Source organism: Penicillium waksmanii, assembly GCF_028829765.1.
Source record: "Penicillium waksmanii strain IBT 27052 chromosome Unknown utg000005l:1.0-5232799.0:1.0-5237142.0, whole genome shotgun sequence".
Classification (NCBI taxonomy): Eukaryota; Fungi; Ascomycota; class Eurotiomycetes; order Eurotiales; family Aspergillaceae; genus Penicillium; species Penicillium waksmanii.
Window position 1 is genome coordinate 575,644 of NW_026643252.1, and position 16,847 is coordinate 592,490.

Below are 16,847 nucleotides of genomic sequence, written 5' to 3' on the forward strand. Positions count from 1 at the left end.
AGAAGTTGGATCTCCGAAAGGCCATGTGAGATGATACTAGTGACGAGAACAATGTAGTGGCGGCCTAGACTTTTCACTGGGTTCCACGTCCAGATCCGCGGTGACCACCACGGTGGCCACGACGACCACGGCCCCTGTGGCCACCGCGGCGGCCTGTACCTCGGTGACGATCCTCGTCACCGTTCGCCATCTGGGTGGCAGGGACGCTTGAGTAGTTGATGAAACGCTGTTCTTCGTTCAAGTAGAACTTATTGTCGATCTGGAGCAACTCGCAAAACTCTGCGGTCTGGAGGTTTGGGAACTCCATCGGCATTGTAGGGTGTTGGATGTCACCAGTCGGGGTGGATTGGGGGCGGAGCGGGTGAAATTGTAGGGGACGTTCATCAGTCCCTTCTGGACCACATTTTCTTCGACCCAGCTTTCCTGCTCTTGGATACGAGGAAGGTATTCATCCTCACCGAGATCATCAGGAATTCTGGCATTCTTGTCTCCCAGGACAAGGTCGTCGGCGAAGACACGAGTAATAGCCAGCCATTCCTTATCGTACTGAAGACGATAAGGCTTGCAAACATTGACGTTTGATTGGTCTGAGACCGGTGAGATACTGAGTAGCTTCACAAAAGCATTGTGATTGTTGGGCTTGTCGAGCGCCAGGAACTTTGTGAGCTTGTTGTCAATGGCCTCTGGGTGTGTCATGGGTTGCCGGGTAGCCTTGGCGGGGGCGTGCGAAAGCGGCGGGAAGTTTGGTACGCATGTTCTCGGAGACAGCCTGGTCCACAAGAGACATTTGAGTGCTTTGGTTGTCGGGGGCACCCTCATTAGCACCGTCGGTACCAGCCTGCAGACAAATGTTGCGAGTTCCAGCGGTCGTAGCCTCGATATCGGCTTGCTCATCCGTTCCGACTGAGGTGAGCTCGGATTGCTTGTGGGGCGATGAAGTGGTGGTGTCCTCATGAGAGGAATCGTTCTCCGAATCGAGGTCAATCTCGTCGTCATTCTTGACTCGCTTGTTGGCATAAACAAGTGAATCTTGTTGATCGGCGGACTTGCCAGAAGACAAGTGCTTCCAGGTCACCTCGACGTTGGTGTTGGGTCGCTCCACTTCTTTGTGCTGGGCCAAGTTGAGAAACTGTTGTTGGCGGATCTTCGTGTCGGATTTTTGGAAGGTTCCCCAGGCCGCAAGGCGATCGGCCTGTTCGCTGTGAGGGACCAGATTCTGGTTTCCGTACGCGGCCATCATGGTGTTTGACACTGATCCGTCAGAAGCAACGGGGCGTGAGTTCTCAGAAGAGACTTCAACAGCTGGGGATGGCTTAGGAACTTCGGGTAGAACCTTAGGACTGGCCACCTCGACAGCCCAGACAGCAGGAACACCGGGGCTAGGCTCGACCTTCTTGGTCAGGACGTTGCCATGCGGTATGGTTGCGGCAAACTCGACATGGAGATGAGCGGAGAACCAATATTGCGGGCGAAGACGGTCCATGACCTCGCGAGCGGCCTGGTTTCCGAGTTTACCGTGCTTCGAGTCCTCCTCGAAGTCCCTCTTTTTGCGGAAAAGGAGTTTGAAGTCACCAAAATTCTCGACCCGGTGAGGCCAGTCGTGGGACAAACCGATGTCGACTTGAGTGCGAATTTGAAGTAGCTTGCGAACATCGAGTTCGCGGACATGAAAGACCGAGTGGAGATCTTCAGGACGATATGGAATTCGCTCATGGTGGGTCTTGCGGTAGTCGTATCCTTTCCAGATGCCAGACATGCCGGAGATACGCAGAGGGCCATAGCGAATGACATTCGCAGCACCGAGATAGTAGATGTTGTGAGCGATCCAACCACCGTAGTAGAGCTCGAACAAGTGATTGCTTGCCTCGTGGTTGCCACCACAGAAGATGGTCAGGAACGGTGCCAGACGCTGACCACTGTAGTACTCGTGGTAATCTCCCATTTTGCGGAATTTGGTCGGAACGGAGAGACAAGCCGCATCATCGGCATTCCGGAGGGCCTGTCAGAATTAGCTGAAATTCACTTGCCCATGAAATGAAGGATGTGGCAGCAAACATACCTGGAAATCGCCACCGATAATGACGATGTCGACACCATCCCAGCCACGCTCGGCAGCAAATTTGGCGACAGTATCGTAGATTAGGTTCAGACTACCGTGACCCTGCGGCATAATCAGCATTGGAACAAGCAAAAACGAGATAAGATGCATGAGGTACTCTCGGCACGTTTTATGGGAGAACAAAGTTGAACTTACGCAGCCAACGGTTGCCACGCGCACTTCAGGGGCGTCCATGGCAGAGTCGGTAAAGCGAAGTGTACACCAGAGGTTAAAATGAGGTCAAAATGGTGCAAGATAGGATATGTTTTAAAGGAGGCGTAAAAGAAGAAAGGTGGGGAGGGTACGAGAAGAAGAGAAAGACAAGACAAGACAGGGTGCGCAGCGTATGAACAAATAGTCGTTCACAGTAGGCAGAAAGTTTAAAGGGGTGTGTGAGAGAGAGAGGGGGAGAGGGAGAGGAGAAGAAGAGAAGGGAGAAAGGGTGAGAGGGGTGAGCGACGGTGAAAGTGAATGGCAGTGACAGTCGCAGTGAATGGTGAATGTTGGTGGTGAATGTATTCACGGAAGGAGCGAATTTGACAGGCTGCGAAAAAGTGGAACCCATCTCGCGCCTTCCTCAGGTTCCCCCAATTTCATCATTCACAATTCACAATTCAATACAATTCACTGTGTATTGTTCAACCTACAATATACTGAACCTACTGGAACATCTATTCACCACTGGCACAATACCACCATACAATGCCCCCTGTCGAGCCACCTCAATTGCGCTTCCTTAGTGACGCTGCCAATCTCCTGGGCTCAAGCAGCCCATCCACAGCAGCCTATCTCTTAACGGCGCATACTCATATCCTACATGATGAATCCAAGTCGCTGAACCCACACCAAACCAGGCATCATTGCGCCGGTTGTGGTAGTCTTAGGAGATGTAATGCTTCTAAGCCCACAGTGGTAAAGCTCAAACAGAAATCCCGTGCCATTCGCGGTAGTGCTACAGTCCACAAATGCGTACGCTGTAATCAACGCGCCGTCATGCCACGCAGAAGATACGCTCCAAGGGCTCCCTTAAAGGCTTCTTCTCGTGTGTCTACAGCTCCAGCCGTAGATTCGGCAGCTTCTACAGCTTCTGCAGTTTCTACACCCTCAATCTCTTCACAACAGGATCTTCCCGCCATCGCATCCACCACTGCCTCGACTGAGAAAACCGTGGAAAATGCCAGCAGTAAGAAACGAGCCAAGGCTAGAAAACAAGGAAGTCTCCAAGCTCTGCTGGCTGCAAAGAAAAGCACTCAACCCTCACTCGACCTACTCGATTTTTTGCAGTAGACCTGGAAGCATCAAATCCGGCCGAACCTTCTTCCGGGCGCGGCTCTCTGGCGCGGGGCGATGACCGCGGAGCTCCTCTCTGGACTTGCAACCTCCACCGCCAGCTTTGGTGTTGATCCCTACCTCACTTCCACCTTTCTTTCCTTCAGACTATTTCACCCCGCCTACACTATTGCGTGGAATTGAAAATCATGTCAGTCTACTCGCATGACGAGGAACATGACCCTCAAGCGGACGAGCTCCGCGAGACAGCGCTGGTCACGCTCGAGGCCTTGATTAGCTCTTGCAACCAGCAAATGCAGCCATACCTGGCCAACACTACCCAAGCTGCCCTCCGATTTCTCAAATACGACCCCAATGTTGCCGAAAACGAAGACGATGAAGAAATGGGTGGGACCCAGGACGACGGGAGCGACGACGATGCCACCGAGGAGCCTGATATGAGCGACGACGAATTTGAGGATTTCGAAGAGGAGGATGGATATAGTGACATCGATGACATGAGTTGGAAGGTCCGCCGTTGTGCTGCCAAGCTCCTCTTCTCCCTGATCTCGACCTATGGCCACAGTCGTGCCCTCGATGACTCCGCCTTATACCAGAAGATTTCGCCGGCCTTGATCTCTCGAATCAGTAAAGAACGGGAGGAGAGTGTGAAGCTAGAAGTTGTGTCAACTCTCACTGCCCTTGTCCGCAAGACCAGTGAGGGCTCTGTCATCGTCACCTCGAACGGCTTTCTAGAGGCTGTCGGAGGATCCAAAAACTCCCGCAAGCGCCGCCGTCAGGACAGCGATGCCAGTATGGTCGACTTCGAGCCCAGCGTTGGCACATCCTCCGCGATCGACTCGCCATTCGCTCCATCCTCGCCCAAGTCTGGCCCACAGGCTGACCTGGCTCGATCTGTGCCATTGGTTGTCCAGAGCTTGGTGAAGGTGTGGAAGCAAGCCTCTATGCCCCTCCGCCAGGCCATCATTGTTCTTCTGAAAAGCCTCTCCCTGGTTCGATATGGTGGACTGGCCGATCATCTGCAGCAGATCGAGGATCTCATCGCGGATGCTCTCAAGACATCTTCTCTCTCGGGAAGCTCTACTACCCATGCCGGCGCTGCTGTCAGTGCAGGTACCTTGCAGATCGAAACACTGGGCCTTGTCTCGGCGATTGCTGAAACACACATGTCTGACGCCCTACTTCCTTTCCTGATTGCTCTAGTCCCCGGCGTGGTGGCAGCCGTCAATGAGCGGAACTACAAGGTCAGCAGCGAGGCACTTGGCGCGGTCGAACAAATAGTCAAAGCTCTTACGCCCCCTCGTGTGTCTGCCAATGCTTCCGATGTCTCTATGCAGTTAGTGACACTGTACGACGTGATCCTGGCTCGTATTACTGACACCAGTGCCGACCTGGAAGTTCGGCAGCGCGCTATCCATGTCTTTGGTGTGCTTCTAGCACGTACCTCTGGCGATAGAGGCGTTGACTACCTTTCTGGAGGGCACCGTTCCCGAGGTCTCGCCGTGTTGGCAGACCGAGCGAAGAATGAAACTACTCGCCTGTCCGCTGTTCGGGCGATTGATGATGTGCTTGTCTTGGCCAATCGCAAGGAGGATATCGAGGCCAATTGGGTCAACGATGTGACCCATGAACTTGGCTCCAACCTCAGAAAGTCCGATCGTGCACTTCGGGGCTCATGCCTCGAGGCTCTTCGAAGTTTGGCTATGAACCCCTACACCCGAACTCAGCTCACCCCGCAAACAATGACATCTCTTGAGACCGCTCTCCTGCCTTTGCTCTCGGCACCTGATTTCCATCTCCTCACACCGACACTTATTATCATCGCCAAACTCGTCCCTGCCGATTCCAAATCTCTTGTGAATGAGGCTTTGATTGTCGCGATCTGCTCTATCGTGAAGCAGCCGCTCATCGGCACTGTCCTGAAAGCTTTACTTCTCCTGGTTAAGGTCATTGGAGAAGAAGGAGCGGGAGCACAGCTGATGCAAAATCTTCTACAGAATGTTGGCATCACTGGTGATTCTTCCGTTGTAGGACGGGCCATCGGTACACTGTTGGTGCACGGCGGATCTAACCTTGGGGTTACAATGGATGATTTCTCCACCGAGCTGCGCACTGCAGAGGACGATAGCCGCAAATGTCTTGCTCTTGCCATCCTGGGCGAGATTGGTCTACGCATGGGCGCTGAATGCTCCTTGACCCCTGATCTCTTCATTGCTCATTTTGGGTCTTCCTCTGACCATGTCCGCTTGGCTGCTGCGACAGCTCTCGGCAATGCCGCGGCCGGCAGCGTCAAGGCATACATTCCCATCATCCTCAATGGGCTGGACAAAGCCAACGACCAAAGTTACCTCCTGCTGCATTCCGTGCGGGAGCTGCTGCAGCACCCCGAGGTTGTGCGTCCCGACCTTGCTCCATCTGCACTCAAGTTATGGCAAGCACTTCTCGTCGTCTCGGAAGAGGAAGATAACCGTGCTGTTGGCGCTGAGTGCGTTGGCCGACTTGCTCTGATTGATCCCGCGTCGTATATTCCTCATTTCCAAGTATGTGTTCCCGAGTTCCTCCCTCCGAAGTTCTTTTCTAATCCAGCCATCTTAGGAGTACATGTCCAACTCTAACCCCGTCATCCGAGGCGTCGTCATCTCCGCCTTCCGCTACACACTTGCCGACTCGAGCAACGCCTACAATGACGTGCTGCGGCCACTCATGGTACCCCTGCTCACCAGCATGCTCGGCGAGAAGGATCTGGGCAACCACCGCCTCGCGCTGACCACGCTCAACTCGGCGATCCATAACAAGATGGCACTGTTGCTGCCGCACCTGGGCGAGTTGCTGCCGGCGGTCTTCGGTGATACCCAGATCAAGCCGGAGCTCATTCGCGAGGTGCAGATGGGTCCTTTCAAACACAAGGTTGACGATGGTCTGGATCTACGAAAGAGTGCCTATGAAACTCTCTACGCGTCATTGGATACCTCTTTCGCGCGGACCCACATGGCAGAGCTGTTCGACCGGGTCATTGCCGGAGTGGAGGATGAGCAGGATATCCGGGCGATCAGCAACTTGATGACCGTCCGACTCATCAAGATTGCACCGGAGGAGACGGAACGCCGGTTAGACGCATTGTCGGAGCGATACACGACTGTGCTCTCCTTCAAGCCGAAGGATAACGCAGTGAAGCAAGAACTGGAGAAGGCGCAAGAGGCGTCTTTGGGAATCCTGAAGATTACCAAGGAGCTTAGCAAAGCATTTCCGGGAGCCGAGGCATCGAGTGAACTTCACAAGTGGAAGGGATATCTGGAGTGGGTTCGCAAGACTTTTGCGTCGCAGTACCAGACGCTGGAGACGGAATTTTGAATTTCAAAAGTGGTTGCCTAGTCACGTCAGTGGAGCCTCGTGAGGACCAGTATGGTCGCTATGATCATGATGAATGAATGCATTTGTTAGCCGTACCTGATTGATTTGTTAGGTGTTCCCGTAGGATTTTCCATTAGTGCAATGCTTGGCCAGACAAGCATCCTACATAGGGTGTGTGTGGGATCTGTGAGGACAAGGATGATCCTGCCAGCCTTGGGAACCTAACGAACTGGCGATGCCAAGTGTGGCCCCCACGCGGGACCCTCTTCTGCCGGGCGCAGTGATGTGCAGTGCGAGTGATCTTCAGAGGGCGTTCTTAGATATCATTGCTGCCGTGATGTATTCTAGCTGGCCAAGATCGGATATTTTTTTGTCGAACTTGCTAAGAAGTATTGCGTCAATTGAGAATGCTCGAAATACCAATACACGTCGAGCCCCACTATTTATAGAAACACCGCAAGGACGGACTCGGAGTATGATAGATCGACATTCGAAAGGATGGCGATATAATACTAGTCGTAATAGTACGGAGTACGAGGTCCTTTGAAGACCTATTGAACCTATTTAATAACATCCCGCGATTGATGCTATTATTCCAGTCTAGCCACGGCTTCCCAGTACTACACTAATAAGCTTATACGGGTTAGTCTTTGGCGGCAGACACTATAATGACGGGATGATGATTGGTGGACATGCATTGGGCGCAGCAGGGGTCTGAGAGTTTGACATAACGAGGGGTTCCGAAGATGGAATTCTGAAACGAGAGACTGGACGAACGAGAAGGGCAGGCAGTGCTGTTGAATACGAGGCTGATGGCCTTGGCTGTGGGGCGTAGACTGGTATATACTCCGTACACCGAGGCTGACCGGGCTGACTTGGCCAAGACTAAAAGTGGCCCCCAAAAGGGGCAATGGGACTTGTGCGTGGTCGGCCAAATCAGAGTTGACCCAGAAAGACCCTGAGCGACCCTGCACATCGCTGTTGGCACTCCGTCGGGGCTCTGCTTACTCCGTCCTCTCCCTTTTACTTTGACTTTTTACTCTCTTCGTTGTCAATCGCTCCGTCCATCTTAACCTGCCCCGATCCCCGAGGAATGGAGTGTTGCGCCTAGTCGACTCAATTCCGCATCGATCGCGACGATGATCACCATGAAATACCAGCTACCGCACTTCCTGCGGGAATTCATCCGCCTCTTCATTAACCCCATCACCTGGCTCGATGTCTACTGGCCCGCCTGTCGCAAATACTTCTTCTCCCTCCTCTTCATCGGAGTCGTTTGCGCCAAAATCCTCCATCTCTACTCCCATATCACCTCCCTCACCCTCGGCCGCTTTCTCCTCTGGGGTCCGACCTTTGTTGTCCAAGATGTCGCCTGTGTCCTGATCGCTCAGCTCCTCTGTCAAAAATTCCACAATCGGTGGTACCGGGCGCTGGCCGCCCCTATTATGATCTTTGCGAGGTATGCTTTCCCCTGATTGTTGATTGCCGCCGGGCGGAAGAAGAACCCGCCGAATCGCGACCCCCGAAGGAAGCTAATTGTCGCGTGTCCAGTTTGATGATCTCCGGACTTGCCGCGGCCAACATCTCCTTCTACGTCCAAACCGGTGCCGAAATTCACTGGCGACAAGCCCACTCCTTCCACCGCGATGCCGCCTCCGTGAAAACCCTCCTGACCGGTCTGGCCGGTATTGTTATCGGCCAGGTCGTATTTACCGTGACCGCCTGGTTCGCTACTCCCTACGTGTATAACTGGGTTCGGGCAGGTGTCCGTATCCTGAGGGCCGCAGTCGAGCCCGCCTGTGTCTGCTGCAAGCGCCGATCAAAGTCCACCGCCAAAACTTACGAACGGGTGGCATATGATGATTGGGATGAGGAGAACGGCGAGTCCGAGGCCATGCTCGGTCTCAATGACCCAACGAAGCCTCTGCCTCCTCTCCCGGAATCCTCACAGAGACGGAAGCCGGCCCTGCTGCTCCGAATTATCGTCGGTGTGGCATTCTTGTTCCTCGTCTTGCTCCGCATCGCTCGCCCTTCAGAGACCGCCTATACTTTCCTCTCGCAAACCGTCATCATTACGCCATTCGAGAAAATTGAGCGAAACCAGACCTCCACTGTCGATGTACCCGATTTGCCAGGTGATTGGAGCTGGCTGTTCAACCACACTGCACTGGGTGAACCTCCTAAATTTGACTGGCTGCCGGAGAAGAAACTCAAGGGATTCCGGGATTGGTATGCCAGCAAGGACGGCAAGAAACACCTCCACTACGACCCAGCCAAGGATCCGCTGAAGATCTCCAACCTCGACAATGAGATTCTCGAGCCGCTTCGCGAGGCCCTTAAGGAGGACGTAAAGATCAAGCACGTCTTTCTGTTCAAGCTGGAGAGTACCCGGGCAGATATGTTTCCCCTTCGCAAAGATTCCTACGTGGGTGAGCTCATTCAGAAGTCATATGGTGGGGAGATTCCGCAAGAAGTCGAGGAGCGACTGGCCAACTTGACCCGCAATGCGCAGCGATATACCAACACTCCCTCTGGTTTCAATGGCGAGGACAAGGTTAACCCGTACGGAGGTATGTTTATGCGCAATGCGTACACAGGTGGCACGTTCACTCTGAAGAGTATCACAGCCAGTGTATGCGGTGTTGCACCTGTGGTAGCCGATTTCAACAAAGAATATGAGCACAACATATATAATCCGTGTTTGCCACAAGTCTTGACTGCTTTGAGCCACATGGACAACCGAACCCACCACAACCACACCAAAGCGGATGATTTCACCACCTGGCCATGGCACTCGACCTTCATGCAGAGTATCACCGACGACTACGATAACCAGGATAAGCTCATCCCCGTGCTCGGCTTCAAGGATAAGGTCACCGACGCGAAGATCACCGAGGACTATAAGCACTCGAATAAGACTGCCCCAGAAAAGTACAACTTCTGGGGCTACCCTGAGCACGAACTCCGCGACTACTTCCTCCATGCTCTCAAGCATGCCGAAAAGAAGCACGAACGTCTTTTCATCACCCACTTGACCGGTCAGACCCACCATCCCTGGGATATGCCCGTTGGCGAAGAGTACGAAGAGCATATCCACTCTAGTCTGTTCAACCACAACGGCAAGTACAACAAATACCTCAACACTATCGGTATCGCCGACAGGTGGCTGGGTGAAGTCGCCGAGGTTCTGGAAGAAGCCGGCGTGGCCGATGAAACTCTCGTCGTGATGGTCGGTGACCACGGCATCAGTCTTTTTGAAAATCAAGGAATTACGCCGTATGATGGGCCGCACGTGGCGAACTTCCATGTTGGATTAGTCTTCGCCCACCCCAAGCTCCCGCCCATCAGCATCGACTCCCGCGTCACCTCGATGCAGATTGTGCCTACTATCATGGATCTGCTTGCAGAGTCTGGCTCCCTGGGCAAGGACCAGGCAAAGGCCATGCAGGAAATTCTGCCTTTGTACGAAGGACAATCCATGATTCGTGAAACGATCCCCTCAAAGGATGGTAAGCGAGACTGGCAGTTCACAGTTATGAACACTGGTGCCACCTGGCTGGCCGTGCGATCAGCTGACGCGCCTTATCGTGTCGTGATCCCGCTTGTTCCTGACGTCGAGTGGCGATTCACCAATGTCGAAACTGATCCCCAGGAGCTGAAAGTCCTGGGGTCTTTCGAATTGTTGCCTTTACTCTTCCAAGTTGCCCGAGACCACAATGATGAGGCCGTCGAGTGGGTCAAGGAGGCAGCCCAAGTTACCAAGTGGTGGGTCGGTGAGAACTGGCGTCGCTATGAATATGAGCCCGAATCCGACTCTTGATTGTGAGATCCGAAGCGTGTTAGGTGAAGAGAGTTCTTAATCTTTACGAGGATGCGATCGGGATACAGTCGGGATACGGTCGGGCACGCCTACCGCGGCCCGAACCAGGCCCGACCGCCCACGTGACTGCCCTGAGCAACATCGACTCTCAACAATCTTTCGCGTTTGGAAAAACTTCTAGCCTTGCTTGATTAGCGATTGCTTTTCAATTCTTGCTTGACACTGGAGCATGACTTGAAACCTTCTGGGTACGAGCCTTCAGCTCCGATGCCCCGAGGCGATGGTCGTGCCCAGTTTGCATTACCCCATATCTATTGGGAAATTACGGCGTTATAGGATGGTGTACATATGAGGATCTGGGCTGTGATTTTAGGGCAACCATGTTTTGTACATTTAACGGCGACGATGTCTATCGATCAGATAATGACCTTGCCTACGGGCACGAATGATAATAGACTTTCATCAATTGATTAACCGGTGCTAGTAACCAACCACATCATATCTATTTCTTAAACGACAAAATCTCAGCACTAGGAATAGACAACCAAGCATCCTGATCCTCCCCCCCCACTCTTTCCAAGACTTCGAAACCCTCTCCAGATCCTCCCCAGTCGCCAGGCCTCCCTCCAAGGCTGTCGATGAAAAACTGCTCTTCAACGCCCTCTCCTGCCAACTACCACTCCACCACGCAACCTCCTCCTTACTAGCAAAACACCAATTCGTAACAGAAGATCTCACATCATCCAATCCCGCCTTTCTACCCCAGACATGCAAGAAGCGTCCCGCGTTGGGCTCGCCGCCATTAAACCTCGCAATCTGATCATACAACCCCTGCCACTCCCTCAATCCAGGTAATTCAGGATACCAAGCGAAAACCCCATAATCCGCCTCGCGAGCCGCAATAATACCGCCACTCTTAGTGACACGATTCATTTCCTGCAATACGCCCACGGGGTCGGCAACATGCTGCAAAACCTGATGACAAAGCACGACATCAAAAGACCCATCGTCAAACTGAAGACCATTCCCATCCCCCTCGACGAATTCGATATTCGTCACTCCACGGGCAGATGCTAATTCACGGGCTTGCGTCAAGATCGTACCCGCGCGCTCCAGCCCCGTTACGTGACCCTGAGGTACGTACTCGGCCAGATCGACGGTGATGCTTCCCGGCCCACAGCCTATGTCGAGGATTTTCATGCTCGGCTTTAGGTGTGGGAGGAGGAAGGAGACGCTGTTTTTGGCCGTGCGGGCGCTGTGGCTGCGGATTACTGAGGCATGATGGCCGTGTGTGTAGGTTGCTGCTTCGGTTTTGGTGGTCATTGTTGCGGTGGTGTTGAAGAAATCTTGGAAGGATGCAGGTTATTTGGGAAAATAATCTCCTTGGAAAATTGAAAGTGCTTCAAATTCTAAGGCTTGATCTGCTTTGTTTTGAGAGTTATGTTACTGGTTGTGTTGTGGTTTTCCTGGGTTTATATACCTCGACCTGGAGGTGATGTAGTGACGCCGATATCGGCCGATATCGGCGCTGCGTAATGGCGGCGGTTGGTTCATATTTGACACGGACATCCCCATTGGTTGAATGAATGTGGATTATTCATGAATGATTCGCCGCTCGGACGGAGTTCAGAACCAACTCGGACGTCGTTGGGTGCATTACATTGTGATTTGATGGTTGGTTCCCTCTGGCAGGGATGCCGCAGTGAGTGTGTATACATACCCGCATTTGGAGGTTTGTACTATATTTTGGCTAGTTTTAAAGAACCAACGTTCTACTATTGGCTAATTACATTAATCGTAATCTCTAGTCACAAGAGCCAGAGGTAATGTCTTCGTTGCCCTGACCTCCGCCGTGGCCATGCGGGGTATATCTATGTCTACCTAGGTATGTCTATGTCTAGTATGGATACAGAGGGCATCGATGCTATACTTCGACATAGTTAGCTGGCTTACCACAGCTGGATCCTCTGACAAGTTAAAACCTCGGAGCAGCCTCGGCTGAATTCTCCTCCCCGTGGATTTATCTGACTGCAGATAATGGAGCTAAGCTACCCCGCGACGACTTGTGAAACAACACAGCATCTGCCCCTCACATATCACTCCTCAGCCCCCTGGTCCCGAGCAAGAAAATCTGTAGAACGATATAAACAAAGACCACAATCAAAATGTCGACCCAAGACAACGACTACGCTTTTCTTCTTGTCCCTGGCTCCTTTGCAACCCCCGCGGCATACGCCAAACTGCTCGATAAACTACGCGCCCAGGGTGAAAATGTCGAAATTATAGAACTCCTATCCGTGAACGATGGCTCCCGCCAACCACCCGCAACAATGCAAGACGACGCAGCCCACATCCGCCAAGCTGTGCTCTCAATCCTAGATGACCCCAGTGCACCAAAGAACGTCATCGTGGCCCCCCATTCTTATAGTGGCATCCCAACTACATGCGCACTGGAATCTTTGAACAAAGAGGCGCGAGCATCTGCAGGAAAGTCCACCGCTGTGACTGGCATAATCTACCTCGCCTCATTCGTTCTCTCAGAAGGCGAGTGTCTGCGCGGTATAATGGGCGAATTCGGTGCCCTCCAAGAACCTTTGAAAACAGGTGTCCCGGGTGGATATCTCCCTCCCTTTACGCCAGAACTCGCACAGCTTGTTTTCAATGATCTCGACACTGAAGAGGCACTCGAGTTCCTCGGGTTTATGTCGCTGCATGCGTCGGATAGTTATAATGGGGAAGTCTCTTATGCCGCGTGGAAGGATATACCCAGTGTGACTGTCATTCCTAGTATTGATATTGTTGTACCGACGCCAATGCAGGAGGCTATGTATGAACGCGCTGTGAAGGCCGATGGGAAGATTGAGAGAGTTTTAGTTGAGGGAGCTGGACATGGACTTCCTGTCAGTCGGTTGGATACTGTTATTAAGGAGATGCTTAAATTGGCGCGGCGGGGGTAGATTTGATAGGATTTCAGCAAAATATCTGCTGGTTTTGACGTGCTGCTTACTGTTATCCGTTACATCACTTTAAAACTTTAAGCCTATCTCCTAGCAAGCGCTCAGTACCATCTCTTTTCACCAGCGAGTAGAAATGCGTACATATCATATCTGCTTTCAATCGAAAACTTCAATGGATAGACTGTCTATAATCTCACCCTACGGCGTTCCCTAAGCGCAGGTGGTCAGTAGCTGTATATCGGGGTATTTTACCTGACCCCTATTGCCCACCATTATTGACCCCCTTCTAATGGCAGACTAGTAGCTACCTGAGATGGAATAGATAAGAACCCAAATCCACCTTGGTGGCTACTAGTCCGCCATTAGGAAGTTGTAGCTGCGAGGTTGTTGTGGATGGAAACTTTGCTTACGGCGACGACTTGGGGGCTGTCGTTGATGCGCTTCGTCCTCATCAGTAGAGTCAGTAGGGGGGTGTCTGCGTCGAAGGGGAGCTGCGTAGCATGTCGCGAAAGCCTTTAGAAAGTCCTTTGCAGACTAGGCTAGGTCGGACTTGACTTGACGCTGATCGGGGGACGATGGGAGCGTATATACACGCTCGACAGTGACTGCATGACAGCCCGGTCCCACGCCGTGGACATGCGGCAAGTCTTCGTCCTCTACCTCATCAAACCGCATATTCAACGCACCAGACATATTCGCAAGAGATGAACTTCCACTACTCGACGGTGGGGGTAGCCGCCGGGGCCGCAGGTCGAAGCTGCTGAGAGAGGGGAGGGTCTCGAATTTCGATTTCTCCAGCTCGGCTTCGGCAATTAGCGAAGGCACGACGAAGCTGAGACTTCTGATCCTGGGAAAGAGGCGGGTTCTGACATTCATTAGCATAATGATCGGCCTGTCGCCTGTCCGCAGCGGAAACAAACGAAGTCATTTGGGGTTCCTTCTGCAGGGAGTTGTGCGCGAGGTGCAGACTGGGGAGGTTGCTGGCGCGGAGTCAGAGCGGAGGAGATGCTATCAGTTGCGTAGACAAATGAAGCTAGTTCTCGAAGTTCGGTTGATCGAAAGACCTCTTGATGGAGAAACATTTTGCTCAAGTTCGGTTGCAATGTTCGGGAACTGACTCCATAGTCACGCTGATACGATTTGGAGCACGACACCGGCTCCCCTGAGCACAGTAGACGACGATTGTGTATGGATGGACATCGATCAAGGAGCGGAGGCGTATGAGAGGGTCCATGGTGCTCTGTAACGATCGTACTACTGGCCTTGATGAGATTGCATCGTGGAGAGGAGATGCAACCAGGACTTTGGAGCCGACGATCTGTACAGTGGCGCCTCAAGAGTTTCCAACGCCTTGTTGATCGCCCTGGCCTCCTTCCTACGTGGGACTAGTCTGCCATTAGAAATCGTTCAATACTGATAGACAATAGGGAGTTGGAAATGTCAATGTGAACCTTAGGAAGCAGGAAATTCTTATCAAGATCGGCCGCTGGTTCCTTCCTAAATGGCAGACCCCGCATGCCTCCCGGTTATCCGGTGCGCTCGGGCCGCCTGGGAGGGAACTATACGAGGTCCCATCTTCGAGCTCAAGTTGTACCAGTTGGAGAGTCTTGTCATGTACTGGTAATGTTTTAGGGAATCTGTATTCAAATCGTTTTTGGGGTTGTCAGTCCCGGGGGGGTTCGAGTTCACGGACACCTCCCGCAACCCTCTGCCATGCCCTGGGCAATTACTATATAAACTTGCCGAATTTCAGTCTGCAAAATTGAAAGACTAGCACCAATCCTTACAGAATCACGCAAAATAATATTGGAACTCAAGATGTCAAACATCAAGAAAGCCCAGCCATTCAAAAAAGCCCTCTACTTCTCAGAGGCCGAATTTGCAGAGCGCAGAAACCGCGTTCGGGAGTTAATGAGACGCGAAAATCTTGATGGATTCTTGATGACCAAACAGGAGTCTCTTTACTACCTGACCGGCTTCGATACATTTGGATATGTCTTTTTCCAAGCAATGTATTTCCACGCCGACGGATCCATGCGACTCATAACCCGCATCCCGGACCTGCGTCAGGCTTTATACACGTCTGTTCTGGACCAGAAGGATATATTGATTCGTTCCGATGACGCCGGTAGCAACCCTGTCTCGTTAGTTCCAAAGGTCTTAAACGATTTTGGAATTAACTCACCCTCTAAACGGGTTGGATATGAGCCCGATTCGTGTTCTCTCACCCATCGTCTCGGCAAACTTCTAGAAAAGAGTGTGGAGGGCGTTTGTACTTTGGTCGACCAAAGTGACTTGATTACTCGCGAGCTACGCATCATCAAATCTGAAGCGGAGATGTGTAAGGTGCGGAAGGCCGCCTACCTTGCCGACTTTTCCTTGGTGCGAACTCTCAAGTTGGCTAAACCAGGTGCATACGAGGGAGATTTGTGGTCTCAGCTCGTAGGAACTGTTTACGAGGGTGGTGGTGATGACCCTGCGAACGAAAATATTCTTGTTTCCGGAAACAAGGCAGTATTGACCCGATATTCGACCGGCAAGGATAGAATTGACCGTCAACTTACGCTTGAGCACGCTGCTTCTTACAAGCATTATCACGCTTGTCTGATGCGTACTATTCCTATCGGTGGGATTACAAACCTTGCTCGGGAAATGCACAAAGTTAATATCTTGCAAATGGAGGCTTGCCTTGAGGCACTCAAGCCCGGTCGACAAATTGGTGATGTTTTCGAGGCATATGCCCGCGTCGCAGATGAAAATGGCTTTCGAGACCAACGTTTCAATTCGTGCGGGTATAGTCTTGGAGCCACCTTCTCACCGACATGGATGGATTTCCCTATGTTTGTGCGTGGACAAGACGTGATAGCGAGGCCCGGAATGGTCTTTTTTATTCACATAATTTTGATGGATAAAGCTACCGACACTGCAAGTTCAATTGGCCAAACTGTGGAGGTAACAGAGAGTGGGTGTGTGCCGCTCTCTAAGTTGCCATTCTGTCTCACTAGACGACAGACTTTGGCTGCTTGGAAGAAGATTCGGAAGGAAGATTATGGTTTCAGCTCTGCCGAAGAGGATGATGGGGAAAATTTGCAAGATGTTGAGCTCTCTGATGGGGATGTTGACGCAGAGGATTATGATGTCGAGTACGATTTTAATGGCTATCAGTCGGCCACTGCTCTCGGAGATCCAACGCAGTAAGCTTCAGTGCTTTCTAGTCTTTATGGTAGAGATTTGAATTGAAATGGCTATATGTTATTTAATTATGCTCAGGCAGGCTACAAGATGTATCTTTACTATCATCACGTCATCAGAGAAGATTGAATATGTCTAT

General features: G+C 52.0%; 7 protein-coding genes across 7 annotated transcripts; 4 read left to right on the top strand and 3 right to left on the bottom strand.

Moving 5' to 3' along the window:
- Window positions 1-73: 73 nt before the first annotated feature.
- N7481_005134 (RNA lariat debranching enzyme) lies at window positions 74-2,293 on the bottom strand (the record flags this gene model as incomplete). Its single annotated transcript, XM_057264353.1, has 5 exons — window positions 74-286; window positions 334-683; window positions 751-1,999; window positions 2,060-2,161; window positions 2,255-2,293. 5 exons carry the CDS (start codon window positions 2,291-2,293, stop codon window positions 74-76), a joined length of 1,953 nt encoding a protein of 650 aa, XP_057122073.1.
- Window positions 2,294-2,800: 507 nt separating this feature from the next.
- canA (putative cullin binding protein CanA) lies at window positions 2,801-6,739 on the top strand (the record flags this gene model as incomplete). Its single annotated transcript, XM_057264354.1, has 4 exons — window positions 2,801-3,140; window positions 3,283-3,381; window positions 3,584-5,928; window positions 5,984-6,739. 4 exons carry the CDS (start codon window positions 2,801-2,803, stop codon window positions 6,737-6,739), a joined length of 3,540 nt encoding a protein of 1,179 aa, XP_057122074.1.
- Window positions 6,740-7,878: 1,139 nt separating this feature from the next.
- On the top strand, window positions 7,879-10,559 carry N7481_005136 (uncharacterized protein; the record flags this gene model as incomplete). Its single annotated transcript, XM_057264355.1, has 2 exons — window positions 7,879-8,198; window positions 8,291-10,559. The coding sequence occupies 2 exons, from the start codon at window positions 7,879-7,881 to the stop codon at window positions 10,557-10,559; spliced, it is 2,589 nt and encodes an 862-aa protein (XP_057122075.1).
- A 502-nt stretch (window positions 10,560-11,061) lies between these two features.
- N7481_005137 (class I SAM-dependent methyltransferase) lies at window positions 11,062-11,882 on the bottom strand (the record flags this gene model as incomplete). Its single annotated transcript, XM_057264356.1, has 2 exons — window positions 11,062-11,232; window positions 11,298-11,882. The coding sequence occupies 2 exons, from the start codon at window positions 11,880-11,882 to the stop codon at window positions 11,062-11,064; spliced, it is 756 nt and encodes a 251-aa protein (XP_057122076.1).
- Window positions 11,883-12,724: 842 nt separating this feature from the next.
- Window positions 12,725-13,516, top strand: N7481_005138 (alpha/beta hydrolase; the record flags this gene model as incomplete). Its single annotated transcript, XM_057264357.1, has 1 exon — window positions 12,725-13,516. The coding sequence occupies one exon, from the start codon at window positions 12,725-12,727 to the stop codon at window positions 13,514-13,516; it is 792 nt and encodes a 263-aa protein (XP_057122077.1).
- A 715-nt stretch (window positions 13,517-14,231) lies between these two features.
- N7481_005139 (uncharacterized protein) lies at window positions 14,232-14,444 on the bottom strand (the record flags this gene model as incomplete). Its single annotated transcript, XM_057264358.1, has 1 exon — window positions 14,232-14,444. One exon carries the CDS (start codon window positions 14,442-14,444, stop codon window positions 14,232-14,234), a length of 213 nt encoding a protein of 70 aa, XP_057122078.1.
- Window positions 14,445-15,334: 890 nt separating this feature from the next.
- Window positions 15,335-16,714, top strand: N7481_005140 (M24 family metallopeptidase; the record flags this gene model as incomplete). The annotated part of the gene is made up of 1 exon (XM_057264359.1): window positions 15,335-16,714. One exon carries the CDS (start codon window positions 15,335-15,337, stop codon window positions 16,712-16,714), a length of 1,380 nt encoding a protein of 459 aa, XP_057122079.1.
- Between the last annotated feature and the right edge of the window lie 133 nt (window positions 16,715-16,847).